General features: G+C 45.6%; 1 protein-coding gene and 1 long non-coding RNA gene across 5 annotated transcripts in view; one reads left to right on the top strand and one right to left on the bottom strand.

Annotated features, from left to right (window-relative positions):
• LOC115847431 (inositol-pentakisphosphate 2-kinase) overlaps nt 1–21982 on the bottom strand; it is a 155050-nt gene that overhangs the window by 89557 nt on the left and 43511 nt on the right. Inside the window, exons 3-8 of one of the 2 annotated variants that reach the window (XM_070045777.1) lie at nt 20059–20211; nt 19286–19720; nt 17638–18645; nt 17241–17392; nt 15703–15913; nt 11637–13849 (exon numbers count right to left, since the gene is read on the bottom strand). In XM_070045777.1, coding sequence (XP_069901878.1) covers nt 13844–13849; nt 15703–15913; nt 17241–17392; nt 17638–18645; nt 19286–19720; nt 20059–20211 — 1965 coding nt within the window. In that variant the 3' untranslated portion in view covers nt 11637–13843. Of the gene's footprint in view, nt 1–11636; nt 13850–15702; nt 15914–17240; nt 17393–17637; nt 18646–19285; nt 19721–20058; nt 20212–21982 lie in introns of those variants that run through there. The other variant, XM_060301182.1, reaches the window with a different exon arrangement.
• Nucleotides 521–21156, top strand: LOC132597503 (uncharacterized). 3 transcript variants are annotated; one of them, XR_009564377.1, is made up of 4 exons: nt 521–799; nt 919–994; nt 11660–16006; nt 17548–21156. It is a non-coding gene; the product is annotated as an uncharacterized lncRNA (long non-coding RNA). The 3 variants fall into 3 exon arrangements; XR_009564374.1 differs by having other exon boundaries at nt 18481–21152; XR_009564376.1 differs by having other exon boundaries at nt 15861–16006; nt 18481–21057.

Here is a 21982-nt window from a genome sequence, read left to right as displayed (position 1 = left end):
CTGCTAACTCTGGACCTCCCACAGCCGTGGGGGCACCAGTAATTCGCTAAGATGTCCTGCAGGGACTGAGCTTACAAAGGCACCAGCAGCATAAATCAGTCAAAGTTGCAAAGCCACCAGACACGGTTGATTTCAGCCCCACTTCCATGTGTGGGCAACCATGGGCATGCTCCCAGAGCTCAGAGAGGTGGAGCTGTGCCTGCTGTGAGCACGCAGAAAATGAGACTGCTATGGTGGGGCCCTGCCCCTCCCTTCATGTGTGTCAACAATGGGGTTTCTATGGGGGATTTGGGCTTCATCCTGTGCACACCCCCAGTTATGGCCTGAGTCACACTCCAGCCCCTTCAGGCTGTCTCCATGCAGCCAACACCAGTCTTTTCTCCAGGTTTGTCTGCTGAAGCCTGAGTTTCAGGAACCAGCCCCTGCATGCAACAGCAGATGCACGTCTCAGGCTGGGGCGTGCAGCCAGGTGGCCGGGACCATCTGTGCTGGTCTCTTTCTGTTCTGCCTGCCACAAGCCAGTTGCTGCACTCTCCTCTGAGCCTCTGAAGCTCCCTTTTTGTCCCAGCTGACCTCCCAGCAGGGGAAGGGTGTTCCCAGGGTGAGGGAATGTTTCCACTTTCACAGCTCCCTCCCAGGGGTGCAGGTCTCCTTCTGATTCCTTTTTTTTTTCTTTTGCTCTACCTGGTTATGTGGTGATCCTTCTTGCAGCTTTGGTTGTATGAGTTCTGCCAGCATCCAGTATTCTGCAAGAATTGTTCCACATGTAGATATATTTTTGATGCATTTATGGAAGGAGGTGAGCTCCATGTCCTTGTATTCCACCATCTTGCTCTCTCCCTATGCTTTTTATCTTTATAATTTCCTTCATTCTATTTGCGTTATGATAAATGTACTTTTTTGTTTTTGGCCATGCAGCTCGTGGGATCTTAGTCACCCCGACCTGGTATTGAACGTCAGTGAAAGCGCAGAGTCCTAACCACTGGATCTCCAGGTAATTCTCTATACTTCTTTTTATACTTTCTTAACAACCTAAGCAATTGTTAGTTTGGCATACGTTTTTTTCTTTTTGACTTAAGTGTTTAAAGCATTTCCCTAAGCACTTCTTTAGCTGCATCTCCTATATTTTGATTTGTTGCATTTTTCTTTTCTTTCAGTTAGAAATATTTTTAAAATTTCCTTCTAATTTCTTCTTTGGACACAGAGTATTAAGAAGTGAGTTTTTTGATTTCCAAATATTCTGAGCTTTCTCATATTACTGTCAATTATGGACCTTTACTTTAATACTATTGTGTCAGAGAGCATACCTTGTATAATTTCTATCTTTTTCAACCTTATAACACTTGTTTTGTGTCTCAAAATATGGACTGTGCTGAAGAATGTTCCATGAATACTTGAAAAGAATATGTACTCTACAGTTGGGTGTTTTATAAGTGTCAGCTAGGGTCAAGTTGCTTGATAAGTGTTGTACAAATCTTCTTTATCCTTTCCAATTAGCTGCCTAGTTGTTCTTTCAATTACTGAAAGTGGTTTATTGTGGTAAGATACACATAACATTAAATATACTATCTTAACTATTTTTAATTGTACAATTCAGTGGTATTAAGTATATTGTTATGTACCACACCATCACCCACCTCCAGAACTCTTTTCATCTTGTAAAACTGAAACTCTATACCCATTAAACAAGAATTCTCCATCCTTCCCAACCCACAGCCTCCTGGCAACCACCATTCTATTTCTGTCTCTATGATTTTGATTCCTCTGAGTACCTCATAAGTGGAATCATACAGTGTTTGTCTTTTTATGATTGGCTTATTTCACTTAGTATAATGTCCTTAAGTTTCATCCATGTTGTAGCATGTCAGAATGTCCTTACCTTTAAGGCTGAATAGTATTCCATTGTACGCATACACCACATTTTGCATAACCATTCATCCATTAAGGGACGTGAGTTGCTTCCACATTTTAGCTACTGCGAATATAACGTTGCTATGAACATTGGTGTACAAATATCTTCATAAGATATTGCTTTCAATTATTCTGAGTATACACACCCAGAAGTGAAATTTCTGGATCATGTGGTATTTCCATTTTTAATTTTTTGAGTATCCACCGTACTGTTTTTCTCATTGACTACACCATTTTACATTCCCACCAACTGTGCACAAGGGTTCCAATTTCTCCACATCCTTATCAATACATTATTTTCCTTTTTTTTTGATAGTAGGCATCATAATGGGTATGAGATGGTATCTCGCTGTAGTTTTGAGTTGCATTTTCCCAAGATTAATGATGTTGAGCATCTTTTTATCCCCAATTTTTAAAATGTGGTAAAATACACATAACCTAAAATTCACCATCTTAACCTTCTTTAAGTGTACAGTAGAAAGGCATTAAGTACATTCATGTTTTGCAACCATCAACACCATCCATCTCCAGAACTCTTTTCATCTCATAAAACTTAAACTTTGTACCCATTAAACAATAACTCCCTTTTGCCCCCTCCTCCCAACCCCTGGCAATACCATTCTACTTTCTATCTCTATGATTTTGATTACCCTTAGTACCTCATGTAAGCGGAATCATACAGTATTTTTATCGTTTTGTAACTGGCTTATTTTACTTAGTATAATGACTTCAAGATCCTCCTATGTTGTTGCATATATCCTTTTCTTTTTGTGTTTTTAGATCTCAATTGAGTTGTTCATAGACAGCATATAGTCAGATCATTTTAAAAATCCATTCTGCCAATATCTGTCTTTTGATTGGAGAGTTTAATCCATTTACACTTAATTACTTATTAAGTGTAATTAATGAGTAATTAAAGAGGGACTTCCTTCTGTCATTGCGGTTTTTTGTTTGCTTGTTTTTATGCCCTATAACCTTTTCGTCCTCATTTTCTGTGTTTTTGTCTTATTCTATGTTTAGTTGAGTTTTTGGTAGTAAAATCTTTAAATTTCATTCTAATTTCCTTTTGTGTATATTCTATAGATATTTTCTTTTAAGTTTACCAGAGGATCACATTTAACATCCTAAAGTTATACCATTCTAATCTGAATTTATACCATCTTAACTGCAATAACATAAAAAAAAAAAGCTTGCTCCTTTTACACCTCTATCCTCTCCCCTTTCAGTCATTTTGTTTTCCAGCTTTATTGAGGTATAATTGACAAGTCAAATTGTATATATCTGAAGTGTACAATGCAATGATTTGATATACATACACATTGTAAAAAGATTACCATTAACACATCCATTACCTCACATAGTTGCCTTTTGTGCCTCTGTGTGTGTATGTGTGGTGAGAAAGCTTCAAATCTACTGCCTTAGCAAATTTTATATATACAATATTCCTAACTATAGTAATCTATACTATATGCTGATCCAATTATATACAGCTTTACATATTTAATTTGCACACTGTACATTAGATCCCCAGAATTTATTCATCTTATAAATGAAAGTTTGTACTCTTTGTCCAATATCTCCCCATTTTCCCCAGCCCCAGCCCCTGGCAACAGCCATTCTACTCTGCTTCTATGAGACATTTTTTTTTTTTTTTTTTAAGATTCCACATATGAATGACAGCACACAGTATTTATCTTTCTCTACCTGGCTTAGTTCACTTAGTATAATGCCTGCCAGGTTCATCCATGTCATTGCAAATGGCAGGCTTTCCTTCTTTTTACGGATCAATAATATTCCATTGTATGTATATACTACATTACCTTCATTCATCTGCCAAGGTACACTTGACTTGTTTCCATATCTTGGCTATTGTGAAAAACACTGTAATAAACACAGGACTGCAAATCTCTATGTGATACTGATTTTGTTTCCCTTGGATAAAAGCCCAGAAGAGAGATTACTGGATCATACGGCAGTTTTGTTTTTAATTTTATGGAATTTTCGTACCATTTTCCTTAATGGCTGTACCAATTTACATTCCTATAACAGTGTACAAAGGTTTCCTTTTTTCTACATCCTCAACAACACTTGTTATCTGTTGTCTTTTTATAATAGCCATCCTAATGGGTGTGAAGTGATATCTCATTGTGGTTTTGATTTGAATTTCCCTAATGACTAGTGATGTTGAGCAACTTTTTATGTACCTAATGGCATACCTATGTCTTCCTTGGAAAAGTGTCTATTCAGGTCCTTTGCCCACTTTTTAATCAGGTTACTTTTTTTCCCCATTGAATTCCCTACATATTTTGAATATTACTCCTTGTCAGACATATAGTTTGCAAATATTTTCTCCCATTATGTAGGTTGCCTTTTTATTTTGTTGACCGTTTCCTTTGCTGTGAAGAAGCTTTTTCGTTTAATGTAATCCCACTTGTTTTTGTTGTCTGTTCTTTTGGTGTCATATCCAAGAAATGACTGCCAAGATGAATGTCAAGGAGCTTTTTTTATGGTTTTATGGTTTCAGGACTTACTTACATTTAAGTCTTTAATCGCTCTCAAGTTGATTTTTTCAAATAATGAAAGATATGTGTCCTGTTTCATCCTTTTGTAGTAAGTATCCAGTTTTCCCAACACCATTTATTGAAGAGACTATCATTTCCCCATTGTGTGTTCGTGGCGCCCTTGTTGAAGGTTAGTTGACGATATATGTGTGGGTTTATGGACTTTCTAATGGAACAGAGTTCTCTGGTCAGTGTGTCTTTTTATGACAGTATCATATTGTTTGTTTTTGGCTGTACCATGTGGTAGGCGGGATCTTAGTTCCCTGACCAGGGATTGAACCTGTGCCCCACCACAGTGGAAGCATGGAGTCTTAACCACTGAACGGCCAGGGAAGTCCCAGTATGATATTATTTTATTATATCTTTGTAATTAGGAAGTGTTAGTCCTCCAGCTTTGTTCTTCTTTCTCAAAAATGCTTTGGGTACACGAAGTCTATTGTGGTTCAATACAAATTTTAGGATTTTTTTTTCAGTGAAAATTAGAATTTTCCTAAGATTTCACTGAATCTATAGGTTGCTTTGGGCAGTATGGATACTTTAAGAATAATTATTGCAATCATAAACACAGGATTTTCCTTCCATTTGTTTGTGCCTTCTTCAACTTCTTTCATCAGTGATTTATAATTTTCAGTGTACAGGTCTTTCACCTCCTTGGTAAAATTTATTCCTAAGTATTTATTATTTTTGATGCTATTGTAAATGGGACTGTTTTCTCAACTTCCTTTTCAGATTATTCATTGTTAGTGTATAGAAACAAAACTGATTTTTGTGTATTGACTTTGTATTCTACTTTGCTGAATTCATTTATTAATTATAACAGTATTTTCTGTGCAAATGTTTCAGTTTTTTTACATATGAGATTATATCATCTGCAAACAGACAAAATTTTAATCCATCCTTTCCAATTTGGATGACTTTTGTTTTATTTTTTCCTTGCCTAATTACTCTGGCTAGAACTTCCAATTCTGTAGAATAGAAGTGGTGAAAGTAGGCATCCTTGCCTTGTTCCTGCTCTTAGAGGAAAAGCTTTCAAGTCTTACACCACTGAGTAGGATATTTGCTGTCGCTTTTTCATATATGGCTTTTATTATGGTGAGGTAGTTTCCTCCTGTTCCTAGTTGGCTATTTTTATTGTGAAAGGATACTGAATTTTGTCAAATGCCTTTTCTGCCTCTATATTTTTTATTTTTTGGCCATGCTGTGCAGCATGTGGGATCTTAGTTCCCTAACCAGGGATTGAACCCACGTCCCCTGCAGTGGAAGCGCAGAGTCTTAACCACTGAACTGCCAGGGAAGTCCCTTTTTCTGCCTCAGTTGAGATGATCATGTGTTTTCCTTCATTCTGTTAATGTTGTATATTACATTTATTATGTAAGTTGAACTGTTCTTGCATCCCAGGGATAAATCCCAATTCAACTTGATGAACTTTTAATGTGCTGTTGAATCTGGTTTGCTAGGACTTTGTTGAGGATTTTTGCATCTACGTTCATCAGAGGTATTGGCTTGTAATTTTCTTTTATAGCGTCCCTGTTGGGCTTTGGTATCAGTGTAATGCTGGCTTTATAGAATGAATTAGGGAGTGTTCCCTTCTCTTCAATTTTTTGAAAGAGCTTGAGACAGATTGGTATTAATTCTTGACAGGTTTGGTAGAATTCACCAGTGAAACCTTAGGTACAGAACTTTTCTTTGTTGGGGTGTTTTTCATTATGATTCAATCTCCTTGTTACTGGTTTGTTCAGATTTTATATTTCTTCACAATTCAGTCTTGGTAGGTTGTGTTTCTAGAAATTTATATCTGTCTTCTAGGCTATCCAATTTGTTGGCATATAATTGTTCATAGTAGTATTTTATGATTCTTGTATTTCTGTAGTATCAGTTGTAATGCCTCCTTTTTCATTCCTGACTTTGTTTGCATCTTCTTTTTAAAGTAAGTTTGCTAAAGGTTTGTCAATTTTATTTTTTCAAAAAACAGCTCTTGTTTTGTTCACCTTTTCTATTGTTTTCTAATCTCCATTTCATTTATTTTTACTCTTATAATTGCTACTTCCTTCCTCCTGTTAATGCTGGGCTTTTTCTTTTTCTAGTTCCTTGACATGTAAGGTTAGGTTATTTTTTAAAAATATTTATTTATTGGGGCTTCCCTGGTGGCACAGTGGTTGAGAGCCCGCCTGCCGATGCTAGGGAACACAGGTTCATGCCCTGGTGCGGGAAGATCCCACATGCCGTGGAGCGGCTGGGCCCGTGAGCCATGTCCGCTGAGCCTGCACATCCGGAGCCTGTGCTCCGCAACGGGAGAGGCCACAACAGTGAGAGGCCCGTGTACAGCAAAAAAAATTATTTATTTATTTAGGTTGCACTGGGTTTTAGTTGCAGCATGTAGACTTCTTAGTTACAGCATGCATGCAGGATCTAGTTCCCCGACCAGGGATCCAACCTGGGCCCCCTGCATTGGGAGCACAGAGTCTGACCCACTAGACCACCAGGGAAGTCCTAGGTTGTTTATTTAATGTACACACTTATCACTACAAACTTCCTACTCAGAACTGCTTTTTCTGCATCCCATAAGTTTGGTATGTTTTTTTCCCATTTGTTTCAAGACACTTTTTGATGTTCCTTCTGATTTCTTCTTTGATCCACTGGTTGTACAGGTGTGTGTTAACTTCCCTTTTTGTGTGTGTGAAATTTCCTGTCAATCATTTCCAGTTTCATGCCATTAGGGTCAGAAATGATACTTGTTATGATTTCAGTTTTCCTAAATTTGTTAAGATCTTATGTTTTGTAACCTAATGTATGATAGAATGTTCCATGTGTGTTTAAGAACAACGTATATCTTCTGTTGTTGGATGGAATGTTTCGTATATATCTGTTAGGTCCATTTGATCTAAAATGCAGTTCAAGTCCAATGTTTCCTTACTGATTTCCTGTCTGGATGCTCTACTGTTGAAAGTGGGATATTAAAGTCTATTATTATTGCATTGCTATCTATTTCTACCTTCACACGTTAATATTTGCTTTATATATTCAGATGCTGCAATGTTGGGTGCATACCTATTTACAATTGTTATATCTTCTTAATGACCCCTTTATCATTATTTCATTATTTATGACCTTGTCTCTTGTCACATTTTTTTACTTAAAGTCTATATTGTCTGCCAGAAGTATATCTACCCCTGCTCTCTTTTGGTTTCCATTTGCGTAGAATATCTTTTTCCATACCTTTGCCTTCAGTCTACAACTGTCATTAAAGCTGGACTGATTACAGGCAGGATCTTGTAGGGTGTTGGGTCTTTTTCTTTTTTTTCCTTCAATTTTAACCCAGTCAGCCTCTCTGTATCTTTTGATTAAAAAACTTAATCCATTTACACTTAGTAATTGTTAATAGGTAAGGACTTACTATTTCCATGTTGCTAAATGTTTTCTGACTGCTTTGTAATTCCTGTGTTCCTTTCTTCCTATTTTCATTTGTGATTTGATAATGTCTGTAATGTTGTGCTTTGATTCCTTTCTCTTTATCTTTTGTGTTTCTACTATAGGTTTTTGCTTTGTGGTTTCCATGAGGCTTACATAAAAGTTATTTTTAATTGACAATTTAACTTTGATCACACATAAAAACTGTACTGCTTTACACCCCCATTTTATGTTTTTGATATCACAATTTACATATTTTTATATTGTGTACCATTAACAAATTATTGTGGCTAAATTTTGTCTTTTAGCTTTTATACTAGAGTTAAGTGATTTACACACTACCATTACAGTATTAAGGTATTCTGAAATTTTTTTGAATTTATTTTTATTGAAGTATAGCTGACCTACAATACCATGTTAGTTTCAGGTTTACAGCAAAGTGATTAGAATACACACACACACACACACACTCCCCTATCCCTTTTGTAACCATAAGCTTGTTTTCTGTCTGTTTCTGTTTCGTAAATAAGCTTATTTATACTAATTTTTAGATTCCACATATAAGTGATATCATACTTGTCTTTATCTGACTTACTTTACTTAGTATGATAATCTCTAGGTCCATCCATGTTGCTGCAAATGGCATTATTTCATTCTTTTTTATAGTGAGTAATAGTCCATTGCATATATATATACACCACATCTTCTTTATTCATTCATCTGTTGATGAACACTTAGGCTGCTTCCATGTCTTGGCTACTGTAGTCCTGCTATGAACACTGGGATGCATGTATCTTTTCAAATTAAGAGTTTTGTCTTTTCCAGATATAAGCCCAGGAGTGGGATTGCTGGATCATATGGTAACTCTATATTTAGTTTTTTAAGGAACCTCCAAACTGTTTTCTATAGTGGCTGCACCAATTTACATTCTCATCAACAGTGTAAGAGTATTCCCTTTTATTTTATCCAAAATGAAACGTTTATGTTTTTTGCAAATAGCTTCTTTCCAGAAGACAGCCGTCTTCTCATTCTCTTGACAATGTCTTTTGCAGAGGAGAAGTTTTTAATTGCAATGAAGCCTAGCTTATCAATTATTTCTTTCATGGATCATGCCTTTGGTGTTGTATCTAAAAAGCCAAACCCAAGGTCATCTAGATTTTCTCCTATGTTATCTTCTAGAAGTTTTACAATTTTGAGTTTTATGTGTAAGTCTTCAATCCATTTTAGTTAATTTTTTTTTTTTTTTTTTGGTACGCGGGCCTCTCACTGCTGTGGCCTCTCCCGTTGCGGAGCACAGGCTCCGGACGCGCAGGCTCAGCGGCCATGGCTCACGGGCCCAGCCGCTCCACAGCATGTGGGATCTTCCCAGACCGGGGCATGAACCCGCGTCCCCTGCATCGGCAGGTGGACTCTCAACCACTGCGCCACCAGGGAAGCCCCATTTTAGTTAATTTTTGTGAAGCGTTTATGGTCTGAGTCTAGATTAACTTTTTGCATGTGGATGTCCAGGTGTTCCAGTACCATTCTTTAATCTGTTCCATCGATCTATTTGTCTATTCTTTTGTATTCTGTAATTTGTATTATCACTGTATTTGGGGGCTCGGTTGTCTGTTGCATATGTTTATAATTGTTATATCTTATTGGTGAATTGACTTTTTTATCATTATATAATGCTCCTCTTGGTCTCTTGTAACAATTTTTGTCTTAATTAGTCTATTCTGTCTAATATTAGTAGAATCACTCTTGTTCTCTTTTGGATACTGTTTGCATGGAATAACTTTTCCCGTCATTTTACAGTCAATTGATTTATGTCTTTGAACCAAAAGTGAGACAACCATAGTTCGATGATGGTGTGAGAAATCAAATGTAGTTTGGTAAGCAAATCTATTATAGGTCTGGGTCTCTACTGTATGCTTCCATTTATATAAAGTACAGAAAATGGCACAAGTGGCCTGAACTGACAGACTCAGGGAGTTATCCCTGAAAGGGAGTGGGTGCAGAAAGCACGAGGGCTTTGGGGGACTGCCTGCCTTCATTTGCTTTCTCATCTGGATGGTGGCTGCAGAGTGTGTCCATTTTGCAAATATACAGCCACTGGACACTTGCCTGCACTCCTATGTATGTGTGCTATACTTCACAAACACTTTAGGGTAAATAAAACAAATCTTGATTCCTTAAGAGATGAAAATGGATCCTGGTGTGTGTGGGTGTGACCACTGATTCCTATTGTTCTCATGGAGGCCCACGAGGGGGTGTGCTCATACTATCCAGGCAGGGAGGCCTTTTCTGTGGGTAAGGTACTGTGGCACTGCCATTTGCTTAGGAGGAGGAGCTGTGTGTGTGGGTGGGTGGGGGGGTGGCGGGGAGGAGGGAGCCTCCGCTCCAGGGACCTAGGCTTACCAAGGCAAGTTCATGGATGACTGAGGTGAACTCACAAGAGCCAGTGTGCTTTCCCACAAGAAATCTGACAAAATGATAACACATCGCTCTTCCAGCTCTGTTTGGGCACACATGAAAGATGAGCACAGAGGCGAACCTGATGGCATCTGATCCCTGCCAAAATTCCACACCAGTGTGATGTCAGACTGAAGGCATATCTGTTTTTCCAGGAGGCTCCCAAAGGCAGGAGGCAGTGTCTCCAAGCTGGCGCTGTTGTTTCCAGCTCTGGTAACCTGCTTGGGTGTGTGGGGGTGAAAATCACTGCAGGGAGATGGAGGAGGTGGCAGGAATGGGGACATTCCCTCTCGGAAAGGAAGACCAAGTGGAAAGCCTTTCAGCTCCAACTGCCCCCTCCCACAGGCTCCCCAGGACCCCACCCACTCAGGAGCCTGCCACTCCTGAAGAAGCACATGTTCAAGGACCTGAAGCACACTGAGGGGTAGGGAAGGCCTCAGCATATGCGCTTGTGCAACTCAAACACCCCAAAAAGCAGGACTGGGCCGAGGACCGGGTGGTATCCCCACCTGAAAAAGAGCCTGCCCTGCTCAGCTCACTGCCAATGCCCCCTCCTCCTGGGGGTCTCCTCCAGATCTGTCGCAGGCTCTCTTCCCAACCTCCTCCAGGGAACTGCTGGGATGACAGGACAGTAGGGAAAGAAGATTCCTTCTAGCTCCTGAGTTACAAAAACAATTCTCTTTGGAAAGAAAGGTTCAAACTGAACATGGGTCCATGCTACTAAAGTGGGATGGGTGGGGATTGTCAGAAGGAGGGGGCCTCTCAGTGACCATGAAGCCAAGGGAGACTCCGGGTGGAGAGGAGATGCCAGGGTAGCAGGATCCTGACCTCAGACAGCCTCCCCAAGGGAAGCCCTGAGATTTGGGTGAAATCACTCAGGCCTGACTGAGACCATCAGAAGGAGAGGTGGCAAACTGTCCCTAAGACTTCCTATTCCCTCAGACATGATTTGTACCCTATGCTCACACTCACAAGCAATCACTGGGACGGGCTCAGCGTGCCTTGAACACATTCCTGCAGGTGAACATGTTTTGTGTTGACAAACAAGTAACTCTTGTTGCCTGCACCTATTCATTCCTGGGCACAACGAGCAAGAGTTTGGAGGGCAAAGGATCCCTCGTCATGCAAATCTCTTTGCTTCCTAGTCAGTACAATGCAAAGGCAATGTGCTCTCACTGCCACGCTGCTGGGTGCTCATGACACCTGACGCCCGTCACGGGAGGCACCCCTTGTCTCCCCTTCCCCCCACGCCTCCTGAGATGGGCTTCAGGTTGCTTCCAGTTTCCACCACCAGGGTTAACGACAGGCTGGTTTTCTTGTTTTAGGTGCTGGAATTATAGTGCATTGCTGGACCCACAGTCATCTGGAGCAGGGGGTCGGAGCAACCACAGAGAACAAGTTTTGTGCTTTGTCTTTTTATTATTCTTTATTTACTGGTCCTACCAACGTGACCCTTTACCCAGGCCCACTGTTCCTATGTGCACTGGCTTTACAGACATTTGCACCATATGTCTGTGTCCCAAGTTGTGACTGATTTCTCCTTCCTATTCCTTTTCCATGCAGTGCCTCATTTTCTCAGAATCTGAAGGCATTTTTGTTTGTTTGGGTCTGTGTAAAGGTTCCTTGGCAGGAGAACATGCATATGATCTTAAAATAAAGACATTCTGACACTAAGGTAATGCACAGAAAAAATACAGTACACAGACTTCATTGCAAATAAATACCCCGTACAGATGAAGTTTTTGTAAATGTAACATTATTTCTTATGAATCAACACTGTAAGAGAAGGTAAAAATAGGGGTCCCTACAACTAGGAATAAAAATGCTTATTCCAGGAAACAGAATTCTTCTATTCTTGCTACTTATATTATTATAATTTGTCCTGTATTTTGGAGGAGAGAGGACACTTTTTCTTCCTCCTCCTTGAGTACCAATTTGACCACTTGCACAACCTCACTCAGCAAATCAGGACAGGACATAGATCTGGTTTGCTAAGGAGCTTTAGTGACTTCTGTTTCCTGAAATTAACAGTGATTAGTTACACCAAGCAAGAGAATATATAATGTCTCTCTCTCACATTTGCAAAGAATACTATGGCTAGCCCTCACCCCAATGCACGAGGCCGACGGTGCCGGCTCCCCTGCCACCCGCCCCACTCTTCACAAACGTGGCGTGTTGTTCACATAGCTTGCTTAGCTTGTCCCATAAAGTCCATTTGGTTCCCAAAGCACACTCAAGGTTTGTGTTCACTTTCGTTTTCTCAGCCCCTGAATTTGCAAGGATCTGCACAGTAAAGAATCACTGACTAACAGAATTTTGCACAATTGCTGTTTTCTTTCCCTCAATGAAGATGCCCAGGGTCAGGTTAGAAGGTGTGCACCTGTTCACACTGATTGGTCCACACTGGCCTTCAACATTCCCAACTAGCTCTTCACTGTCCATTTTAGAGAATAAACTACGCTGGAACACCTCCCTAAACTGATGAAGGCACTACTGGCAATGATTACTAACAAAAAGGCGTTGAAATATAACACCCTAAAAATCGACGACTGTAGAATTTTCTAAGTGTACCACAATTTGGCACAACAACCGGAGTAACAAAACAATTCCAATTTGGAATTTCACTGGTACAGTTGTATAAAATTCTGTTAATCAGTCATGCTTCACAATGTCCTAAAACCCAGAAAATTCTGGAATTTGTAGGTAATACTACTCATTCAATAATTTATCTTTTTGTTTTCAAGTGCCTTTTACTGTTTAACCAGAGCAAAGGTCAAGTTTTCTTCTTGTTACATTGAACTATTCCTAAGAATAATAATAATACAATATGAAAAACCCCAGAATCCGAATACCCTGGATTTCTTAATGAACAATGGCATTTAAAATCTGTAATTTCAAACACGAACCACAATGCCGTATAATTAAAAGGCTGCTGAACCACAGCATGGATACATTTAGCCGGGCTCCTTACCAAGTTGAAGCCTTCACCTAAACAGTCTAGAGCTACACGCTAGGAGGACACACCTGTGCCATGTGCTGATAACAGATCAACACACCGTTGGGAGCTACAGGACCACGAGACAGACTACGGCATCTGAGACCATCTCTACGCCAGGGATGAAGGAAGCAAATATAATATCAAAATATCAAAAGTGCACAGGTGGATTGGGTAAAAAAGGAGTATCTGTAATAGGGAGACCCCAGTGGTGAGTGTTTCTAGAGGGTTCCTAAGCAAGCCTGGTGGTCGCTGTCCAAGCAGGTTCTTCAGCGCCTGTACAAAGGCCTTTCCAAGCAGCAGCTGCCGGCATTCTCAACATTAAAGCTTTTATTTCCTCTGCCATTAAAAACTTGGGGAATGCTATTTTGAAAAGAATTGCAGTAGCATATCCAAAAACGTTTCTAAGTGGACTTTTAGGCTGCCCTTCCTTCCTCTGCGTGGGCCCATGGGAGAGGAGGGGAGGGGGCTGCAGTGTGACAGGGCCGGCGGCCGAGTCCTCCCAGCAGCTACTCTACAGCTGAAAATGGGAGAAAACAAGACAACGTTAGAACCGGTCACCCGTCAGACAACTAAAGCTCTCACTGAGCTGTGAGGGCATGGGTGTGTTAGTTGGCAGCAGAGAAGACCTGCATATGTTAGGGGGCGCCGCTGGCCCCGAGTACCTCATGAAGACCCTTTACTTTACAAGTATGGAGAGAAGCTGTGTGCCAGGCTTGGCAAGGAGGCAGAAGCAGTATGCGGCACCAGCAGGCAGCCACGCCCCTGGAAGTCCTGCTTGCAGAGGGGAGATGGCCTGACATCTTCTCAAGTGGGAGGGGAATCCAAGATCTGACATCCCATCTGCAAAACAGCCTGGAGCTGGGTATAGGCACACAGAAGGGACAGGTATGGTCCATCCTGTGTATCTTCACTCCGCAGTTTGCCAAATCCAAGTTGGTCTGGGTAGCACCTGGCATCTGGTGGGAATTGAGACATGCTTGGGAATTAAGGGAAAGAGTGGAATGAGGGCAGATACCAGTGTGCAGGGACAATGAAAATTCCCCCTCTGGGCCCCAGAGAGAGGAGGCAAAGAGCTATTCAGGAAGACTGCACCTTCATGACTGGTGGGCCCAAGGATGACATGGAGAGAAACACTGAGAGAAGTTCGGCTGCCAAAGCTCTTGGTGTGGGTGCAGCTTCTGAGCATGGGGGAGTACTATGGCTGCCTTTCCTGCCTGTCACCACCTCTGGAATTGCACTGATGATCAAGAACCATATTCCTCCTACTGTGAATCCTGAAACTAGCCCTGGGTCCATTCAAGGTTCCCTTCCTACACCAGGCTGGGCTTCAGTTAATAGGTGTGGAACCCAGTCCCTCATTTCAGTCTGGCCCGCTGGTAACTCAAGCTCAGGTTGGGGGTTTCCACAGCCCTGTTTCTTGTAGTCTGAAGCCCCCTGAGAGGAAGGCCTGATAATGGGCAGAGAGTGAAAAAATCCAACTGGAAGCTGGGGACACTCTAAGTACAAAAGGATGGGCTTCCTGTGAGGACAGAGGTCTGGCCAGGCACTTGGGAAGTTTTTCTCATTAGAAAAAACCCAAGCCTTTGGCCTGCCGATTTGTCACCTTGCAGGCCACCGGACAAGCGTACAAATCTCAGAAAGAGAAGCTGAGGCTGCTGAGCTCTGGTCTGGGGTGTGGTTAGGTACGCCTGGGCTGGAGGACATGGGACACAGGGCTGCTCTTCCTCTGGGTTTAGGGGAAGGAATTCTGTAATTCTGTCCCAAATATAAACTGTAACGAGATGCCGCGCAAACTACAAAATAATTGTCTCCGTAATCTGTACCAAGCACAGAGTGTCCTCCGAGGCCGCACCTGGGATTCAGGCTGGAACCTCTAACACTGGTTTCTGGGTGCCGGGGCAGTACAACTGCATTAGACACATGCAGGGAACATGCAAGTTTCAATGCAAGTTCTGCCCCTCCCCGTGAGAGCCAATGGCACGCGGGCCCTGGGAAGCCACATTTTTGTGAGGACAGATGGCTCCAACCCCACCTTGACCACCCCTCCAAGAGAGCAGCTGCTGTGAAGGGTGGTCCCGAGGGGTGAGAAACAGACACAAAGCTTGCAGTGTCCAGGTGGAGAAGCAGGCTGCCTCTGCTAACTTCTTCCCTCTGTGCATTAGTCACAGTTAAGACCAGCCTAGCACCATGGTCCCGCTGCTGCCAGGTTAGTTGAGGTGAAGCGGACAGGTGATATGCGGCAGGTTAGCTGCAGCGTGTACCCTTGCGGCCCTAATCGCAGTAAACGTTATATTTCTCGCCACAGAGCACCTGGGCAGCAAGCCCAGCACCCTCAGCCCTGTCACTAGCACAGGCGCAGGTGTGACTTACGCTCGGGGTACCAGGCTTGGTCTTGGGGGTGGCCTTGGCGCGGCTTCGCCGGGTCTGCTCATGGTCCAGCTCAAGCAGCTCCAGCCGCTGGGTCAGCGCCAGCTTCTGCTGGATGGCCATGCGCAGCAGCGAGTTGAGTGTCTTCTTCTCGTCCTCAGCAGCTGCCAGCTGCCGCTGCATCTCATCCAACTGTGTGATGTACTCGTCACACCTGCGGGGACGCAAGAGGCAAGAGCGTGGCTGAAGGACCTGGGAGAGCCAGCGGCGTGTGTGATCATGGCTCCCGTACTGAGGGCTCCAGAAGGTGAGCAGACCCCATCTGCTCACTGGGCTAGAAACGAAGAGGATGTGCCCCTCTGAGGTTTGGCTTTCTCTGGGAGGGGCTCTCTGAAGCCAGTTTTCACTAAAGGAGGTGGTGGCTGCCCTTCAAGGCCTCCAGGTGGCTCAGGGGCAGCGGGCTGGAGGTGTGATATCACTTGGCTCTCAGGATGTGGGGATAAACCCAAGGGCAGGAATTGGCTTGCTCCCGGAATAGCCCAGGCACACAGTAGGTGCTTAGTAAGTCTAGAACAAATGGCTAACCAGAGCCTGGGAAAAGCACATGTGGATGTCATAAACAGCCCTATTTTAGTATCTGCTGAGCTGTGGCACATGCTCCCCACCTAGGTAAGGAGCTGGGAGAGAAATGCCCATCCTGGGCCTGTCCCTGAGGGAGGGAGTGCGGCCTGGGTGAAGGGGATGGTGGGCACACCCACCCTACACCCCCATCCACCAAGGCCAAGGACCATCAGCAAGTTTTAACCCTTGCCCCGAGGTTTGCAATCTTGGCACCATCTGACAAGTCAGGCTTTTAAATAAAACAAGTTGAGGAAGCAAGGGTCAACATACTATGTGCTGAGGACTAACTGAGATCTTTCCCAAGCACTTTGCCCAGGAGGAAAGAAAGCTTCCAGAGAGGCCTGGAAGCTTCTTTCTTTGTCTTTGCCCCCTCCTCCCACATCGCTGAAATGCAGGGAGTGCCCAGCACCCTGGCACAAGGCAAAGTAGGCCCTGAGCTCAGTTTCAACGCTGTTTAACCCAGAGCCTCAGCCTCCCAACCCTGACTGACACTGGCCAGCAGATGGCACCATGCCTCTCTGAATAGGGAAACACCCAGAAGCAGGCCCCAAAAGCAGCCTCCAGCTCTGCACCTGCCCGGCTTCCTGACCACAGGACTGGCCTAAAGAAAGACGCCGCCTGCCACCCCCACAAACTCTTAACTGGTAGGGTCAGAGGGGCAGCACTGGGACCCCGCCCCTGCTGGGAGGGAAACCTTCCTTCTAAATACATGAACTTCCCACCAAGTTCTGGGGGCAAACTCATTTGTTATCACTGGCTTGCCCACTTGCCTGTTTCTCCTTCGAAGCTCATGCCTCCAGCCTGGCCATAAGGACCCACTCTTTCAGCTTTCTGCTTCCAACTTTCTCATCTTAGGCGTAAAGTGGAGACAAAACTGGGCCCCTGGGCTGCTGAGCAGCGAAAGGAGCAGTGAGCGTTACCTGGTGGCGAACATGGCACGCAGTGAGGAGAAGGTGGCCGCGTCCTCCTTGAGGGCCTTGAGCTCGTTGCGCAGCTTCATCATGGTCTCGGTCACCATGGCCTTCTCGTTCTCGTACTTGCTCTTTAGGTTGGCGAGGGCCACCTCTGCTGTCTAGGGGGTCAGAGATGCAAAAGACGGGCAGGTGAGGGGCGCCAGGAGAGGTCTGCTGCCTCAGTGCCACAGACCAAGGCCCCAGCCAGCCCTCTCAAAGGCCTCAGCCCCTCCCCGCAGCACTGAGGTGAGGTTTTCTCACATCTTTCCTTCAGTAGCAGGAACAGCACGGACAGGAGGCCAGGGAGGGTGAGAAACCCCCCGCCCACGTGCCCGCCCCTGATGGACCCGAGCGCCGTGCACACCTGCTTGTTGGCCTTGAGCACCGTGCGCAGCGTGGTGATCTGCTCCCGCTTGGTGCTGAGCAGCGACTTCAGCTTCAGGATCTCCTCCATGAGTGCCTCCCGGTCCTTGTCCGCAGCTGGGCCCAGCTCCTGTGAGGCCAGGCGCTGCCGCGACAGCTCTGTGGTGCGGTCCACAGCTGCCTGCAGGTGCCTGATCTGGTCACGGATAATGGCGATCAGGTTGTAGATGTTCATGGGCTCCCGGCGTGGGTCACTCAGGGGCGAGGGCAGTGAGGAGCCAGGTGAGGGGCTGCTGTCCCTGGCCCTACCCTCTGAGGCAGGCGGCCCCTTGGGCAGGACAGGTGAGCGACGCCCACGGGTCTCAGGGCTGCAGCTGCCGGCGCCAGCCGGGCCCTCTCGGTAGTAGTCCAGCACCACACGGGTGGGCGTCTCGTTGTTGCACATGCACACGTGGTGGTAGAGGTTGGCCAGCTCCTCACTGAAGGTCACCAGCTCGTCCTGGGCCACGCTCAGGCTGCCTTGTGTCTCGCCTGCGACGTCGCTCACCTTCTTGAGCTCCATCTGCAGCCGGGACAGGAGCTCGCGGTCCTGGCGGCTGGCCTTCTCCAACAGGGAGACCTTCTCAGTGAGCGCCTGGCTTTCGGCCTCATGCTGGCCCTTCTCCTCGGTGTGCTGGGCCTCGCTGGCCTCGTGTGCACTGCGCAGCGCCTTCAGCTGCTCCCGAAGCTCACCAGCCTCTGCCAGGGCCACACGGTACTTGCAGGCCAGGATCTCAGGCCCATTGATGTCCACCTCATAGTAGTCACCATCCTCATGGCTGTCTCGCTCCTTCTCACTGTCCAGGGCTGTCCGCCGCTCCTTGCTGGCCTGCAGGCGCCGCAGAGCACTCAGGTTCTCTGTGAGGCGGCTCACCTCCTCGTGCTGCTCCGACAGGGCCCCTCGGGCCTGCTCCAGCTGCTTCTGTGTGTCCTGCAGCGTTGCCAGCAGGCCCACCTTCTCCCGCTCCATCTGCGAAGGCACAGAAAAGGCCCGTCAACAGCCCACAGGAGTACTTGCGCTCAGAAGACCCCTGGACAGTCCCAGGAGTGACCCCATCCATGCCATGACCATCACCCTGCTAGCCTCTCTGTGATAAATTCGGGTGGAGGTGTCATGTGTGGGGCGCTATGATGGCTCTTCCCCCTGCCCAGATGCTTGCGGGGCTTGGTGAGTCCCTCCTCAGAGACATGCAGTGAACCAAGGGGCTGTGGTGCAGACCCTGGGATTCTGTTCAGTCGGGGCAGGAAACCCTGACGTGACGTGTCTACAGGACACAGCATGGGAAACTACACACAGGGACCTCAGAGCGACATAAGAAAACCTCTGGTGGTGCCCAAACTTGTAACCAGAAACCTAATTCTCTGGGCACCTTCCACCTATAATGCTGCAATTCCACTTAGGTTAACAATACAGAATTACCTATGTAAAAGAAACGTAAGTAAAAGAAGGTGCATAGCATTGACAAAGTGTCAGGAAAGCGCTGTCCTGGTGACGAGCAGGTCTGGCCAACACCATGGGGGACAGGAGTGGAGGTGGGAATGGTGCACGTGGGCCCAAGGCCCGGGGCTGTGACAAGACCTGGGTGGGGTGGGGCTACCCACCCGCTCACCTGCATTAGCTGCTGCTTAAGCTTCTGGATCTCAGAGATGTTGAGCTCACTGAGGAGGTCAGAAACGAGGCTGGGTGAAGGTGGAGCAAGGCCGTCCTTGGTGGGCGTGGAGGTCTTGTTGTCCAGCGGCAGCTTGGCCAGGCCACCGTGCTCAAAGCCATTGGCCAGGGCTTCGGCATCATCACCGAGCTTAAGGCCGTCCAGGGAGACGTGCAGGTGGCTGGTGTAGAGGGAGTCATTGATGCTCATGTAGTGCGACAGCTCCTTGCGCAGACTGTTCTTCTGCTCCCGCTCTGTCTTCAGCGTCTCCAGCGCCTCCTCCAGCTGCCGCTCCGAGATCTCCTTGAGCCGAATGGCGTCCTCCAGCTGGCTGTTGAGATATTCGGTCTCCTCCTCCAGACGCTTGATCTCATGCTTGAGACCCTCAAACTCCACCTGTGAAAGAGGTCAACACTCTTCTATGCCTGAGGAATGGGGAAGAAGCACCATTGTGCTGACTACACAGCTGGGAAGACACGGATGCTTAGAGAGTTACAGGCATGAGGTGCACACAGGAAATGGTCAGCCCACACCTGGGACACACGTGCACGTGGTATGAACAGTGCAGAAGCATGAGACTTGCTCATCACCAGAGATGCCACGGAAATCAGAACACATCCACACTGCCAATTTGTCAGGTGACTTAAAGTGTTGCCAAGTGAAAGTGAGGGTTAGGCCAGGGCCGTGGCCCAGAGCCAACCTACCTGTCCCACCTGCCCAGCCCAGATACTTGCCTGGTTCTGCCTGAGCACAGACACCTGCTTTTGCAGACTGATGTTCTCCTCCTCCAACTCCGAGTAGTCCTGCAGCAGGCGGGCCTCCCGGAACTTGTACTCCTTGATGTCATCCCGCAGGCGGCCACGCTGAATCTCTACATTTTGGTTGATCTGCCAGGAGGAAGGCAGGTGTGAGCAGCCTGCCCTAGCTGGTCTCACCACCCCTTGGGCAGAAGGAGCTCAGTGCAGCCAGGCCCACCATAGTGGTCATACAGCTGGGACTTGGAATCCCAGGCCTGCTCTGGTGCCCGATGTGGCCACCTGGCGAGGAGCTGGGGCCCTGGGCTGTGAGGTATTGCAGTGAACAATGCAGGATCTCAGCCTGCTCTGACCCTTGGTTTCTTCATCTGTAAAATGGGGTTCAGAGTAGTTCCTCGGTCACATGCTGCTGGTAGCATGTACAATGGTGCAGTGCTGTGGAAACAGTCTGCAGCTACTCGAACAGTTCAGCACAGAGTTAACATCTGACCCATCAATGCCCCTCCTCGGCATGCACTCGAGAGAAAGGAAAACACACGTCCATCAAAATCTTGTGCACAAATGTTCAGACACTATTCACAATAGCAAAGGTGGAAACAACTCAAATGTCCCCCAACTGGTGAGATAACATGCTGTAACACAAATAAATCTTGAAAACAACATGAGTAAAAGAAGAGGTGTTAGTGGTCATGTATTGTATTGTAAGATTCCACTTACATGAAATGTCCAGAATAGGCAAATCCACAGAGATAGAAAGCAGATGGGTGGTCGCTGGGGGGCAAGGAGAAGATGGGATGGAGAGTGACTGCTAACGGGGTTTCTTCTTGGAATGATGTAATATTCTAGAATTGATTTGGGATGGTGCATAAATCTGTAACTATATTAAAATCCACTGACTGTACACTTTAAGTGGGTGAGTTGTAAGGGCTATGAATTATCTCAATAAAGTTGTTAAAAAAGGAGTTCCTGCCTCCGAGGTGCCTTGAGGATTCAGATATCATGCACGGAGAGAGGCCAGTGCAGACCTGTCATTAACTGTGCACTCAAGACTGGTGGGAATTCTCAACCGGCTGCTACTATGCGCCGTGTGCCAGGACCTGGGTCCCTTGGCCCACATTCTGGGGCCATCTTGTATACTGCAGGATGCTTAGCAGCGACCTGAGCCCTGCCTACTGGATGCAGCCCGCACCCCTGTTGTGACCACTGAAACTGCCTCCAGACATGGCCAGTGTGCCATGGGGGCAGAATCATCCCCTAGACAAACTCTCCATCTCTCCTCACATCCCTGTTCCCAACAATCCAAGCAGCTTCCCCCACATGCCTGCAAAGACCTAACACCACCACCCCCAGGCCAACACCGCCCCACCTGGACCCTCGGCTAGAAGCGCCATCACCCACTGGGCCCCATAGCTCACTCTGTCCTCCTCACCCAGCACACTGGCCTCTCTGCTGGTGCTGAGGTTTCCTGTGATCACATCCGTGCATACACTAAGATTCCATATAGGTACACATGGAACGGCAATGTTGGATTGGTAAAATGAAATAGGACCAATAAGAAAAAAAGTTCAAGAAAGCAACAGAGAGGGGAGTGAGTCATTATATGTGTCAAGCACTCGTGACAAACGCTCACTACCAAAATCTCCAGTAAATGGACTGATGCAGTCTTCTCAATAAGTGACCCAAGGAGGTACCCAAGAGCCAACACCAGAAAAAACACACCAAGTTACTGACTGGAGAAATGCAAGGCCCCCGGAAACCAAAACTCCTATTAGGCAAAAATAAACAAAATAACAGTGTGAGTGGCAATGGGAAGAAACATATACTTACTTGCTTCCTAACAAAGTTCTGCATACACCTCGACTCTGGCCATTTCCCTTGTTAACCACCCAACTGACTGTTATGG

This window comes from Globicephala melas, chromosome 6 (assembly GCF_963455315.2).
Source record: "Globicephala melas chromosome 6, mGloMel1.2, whole genome shotgun sequence".
Classification (NCBI taxonomy): domain Eukaryota; kingdom Metazoa; phylum Chordata; class Mammalia; order Artiodactyla; family Delphinidae; genus Globicephala; species Globicephala melas.
This window is presented reverse-complemented; position numbering and strand designations above follow the sequence as displayed.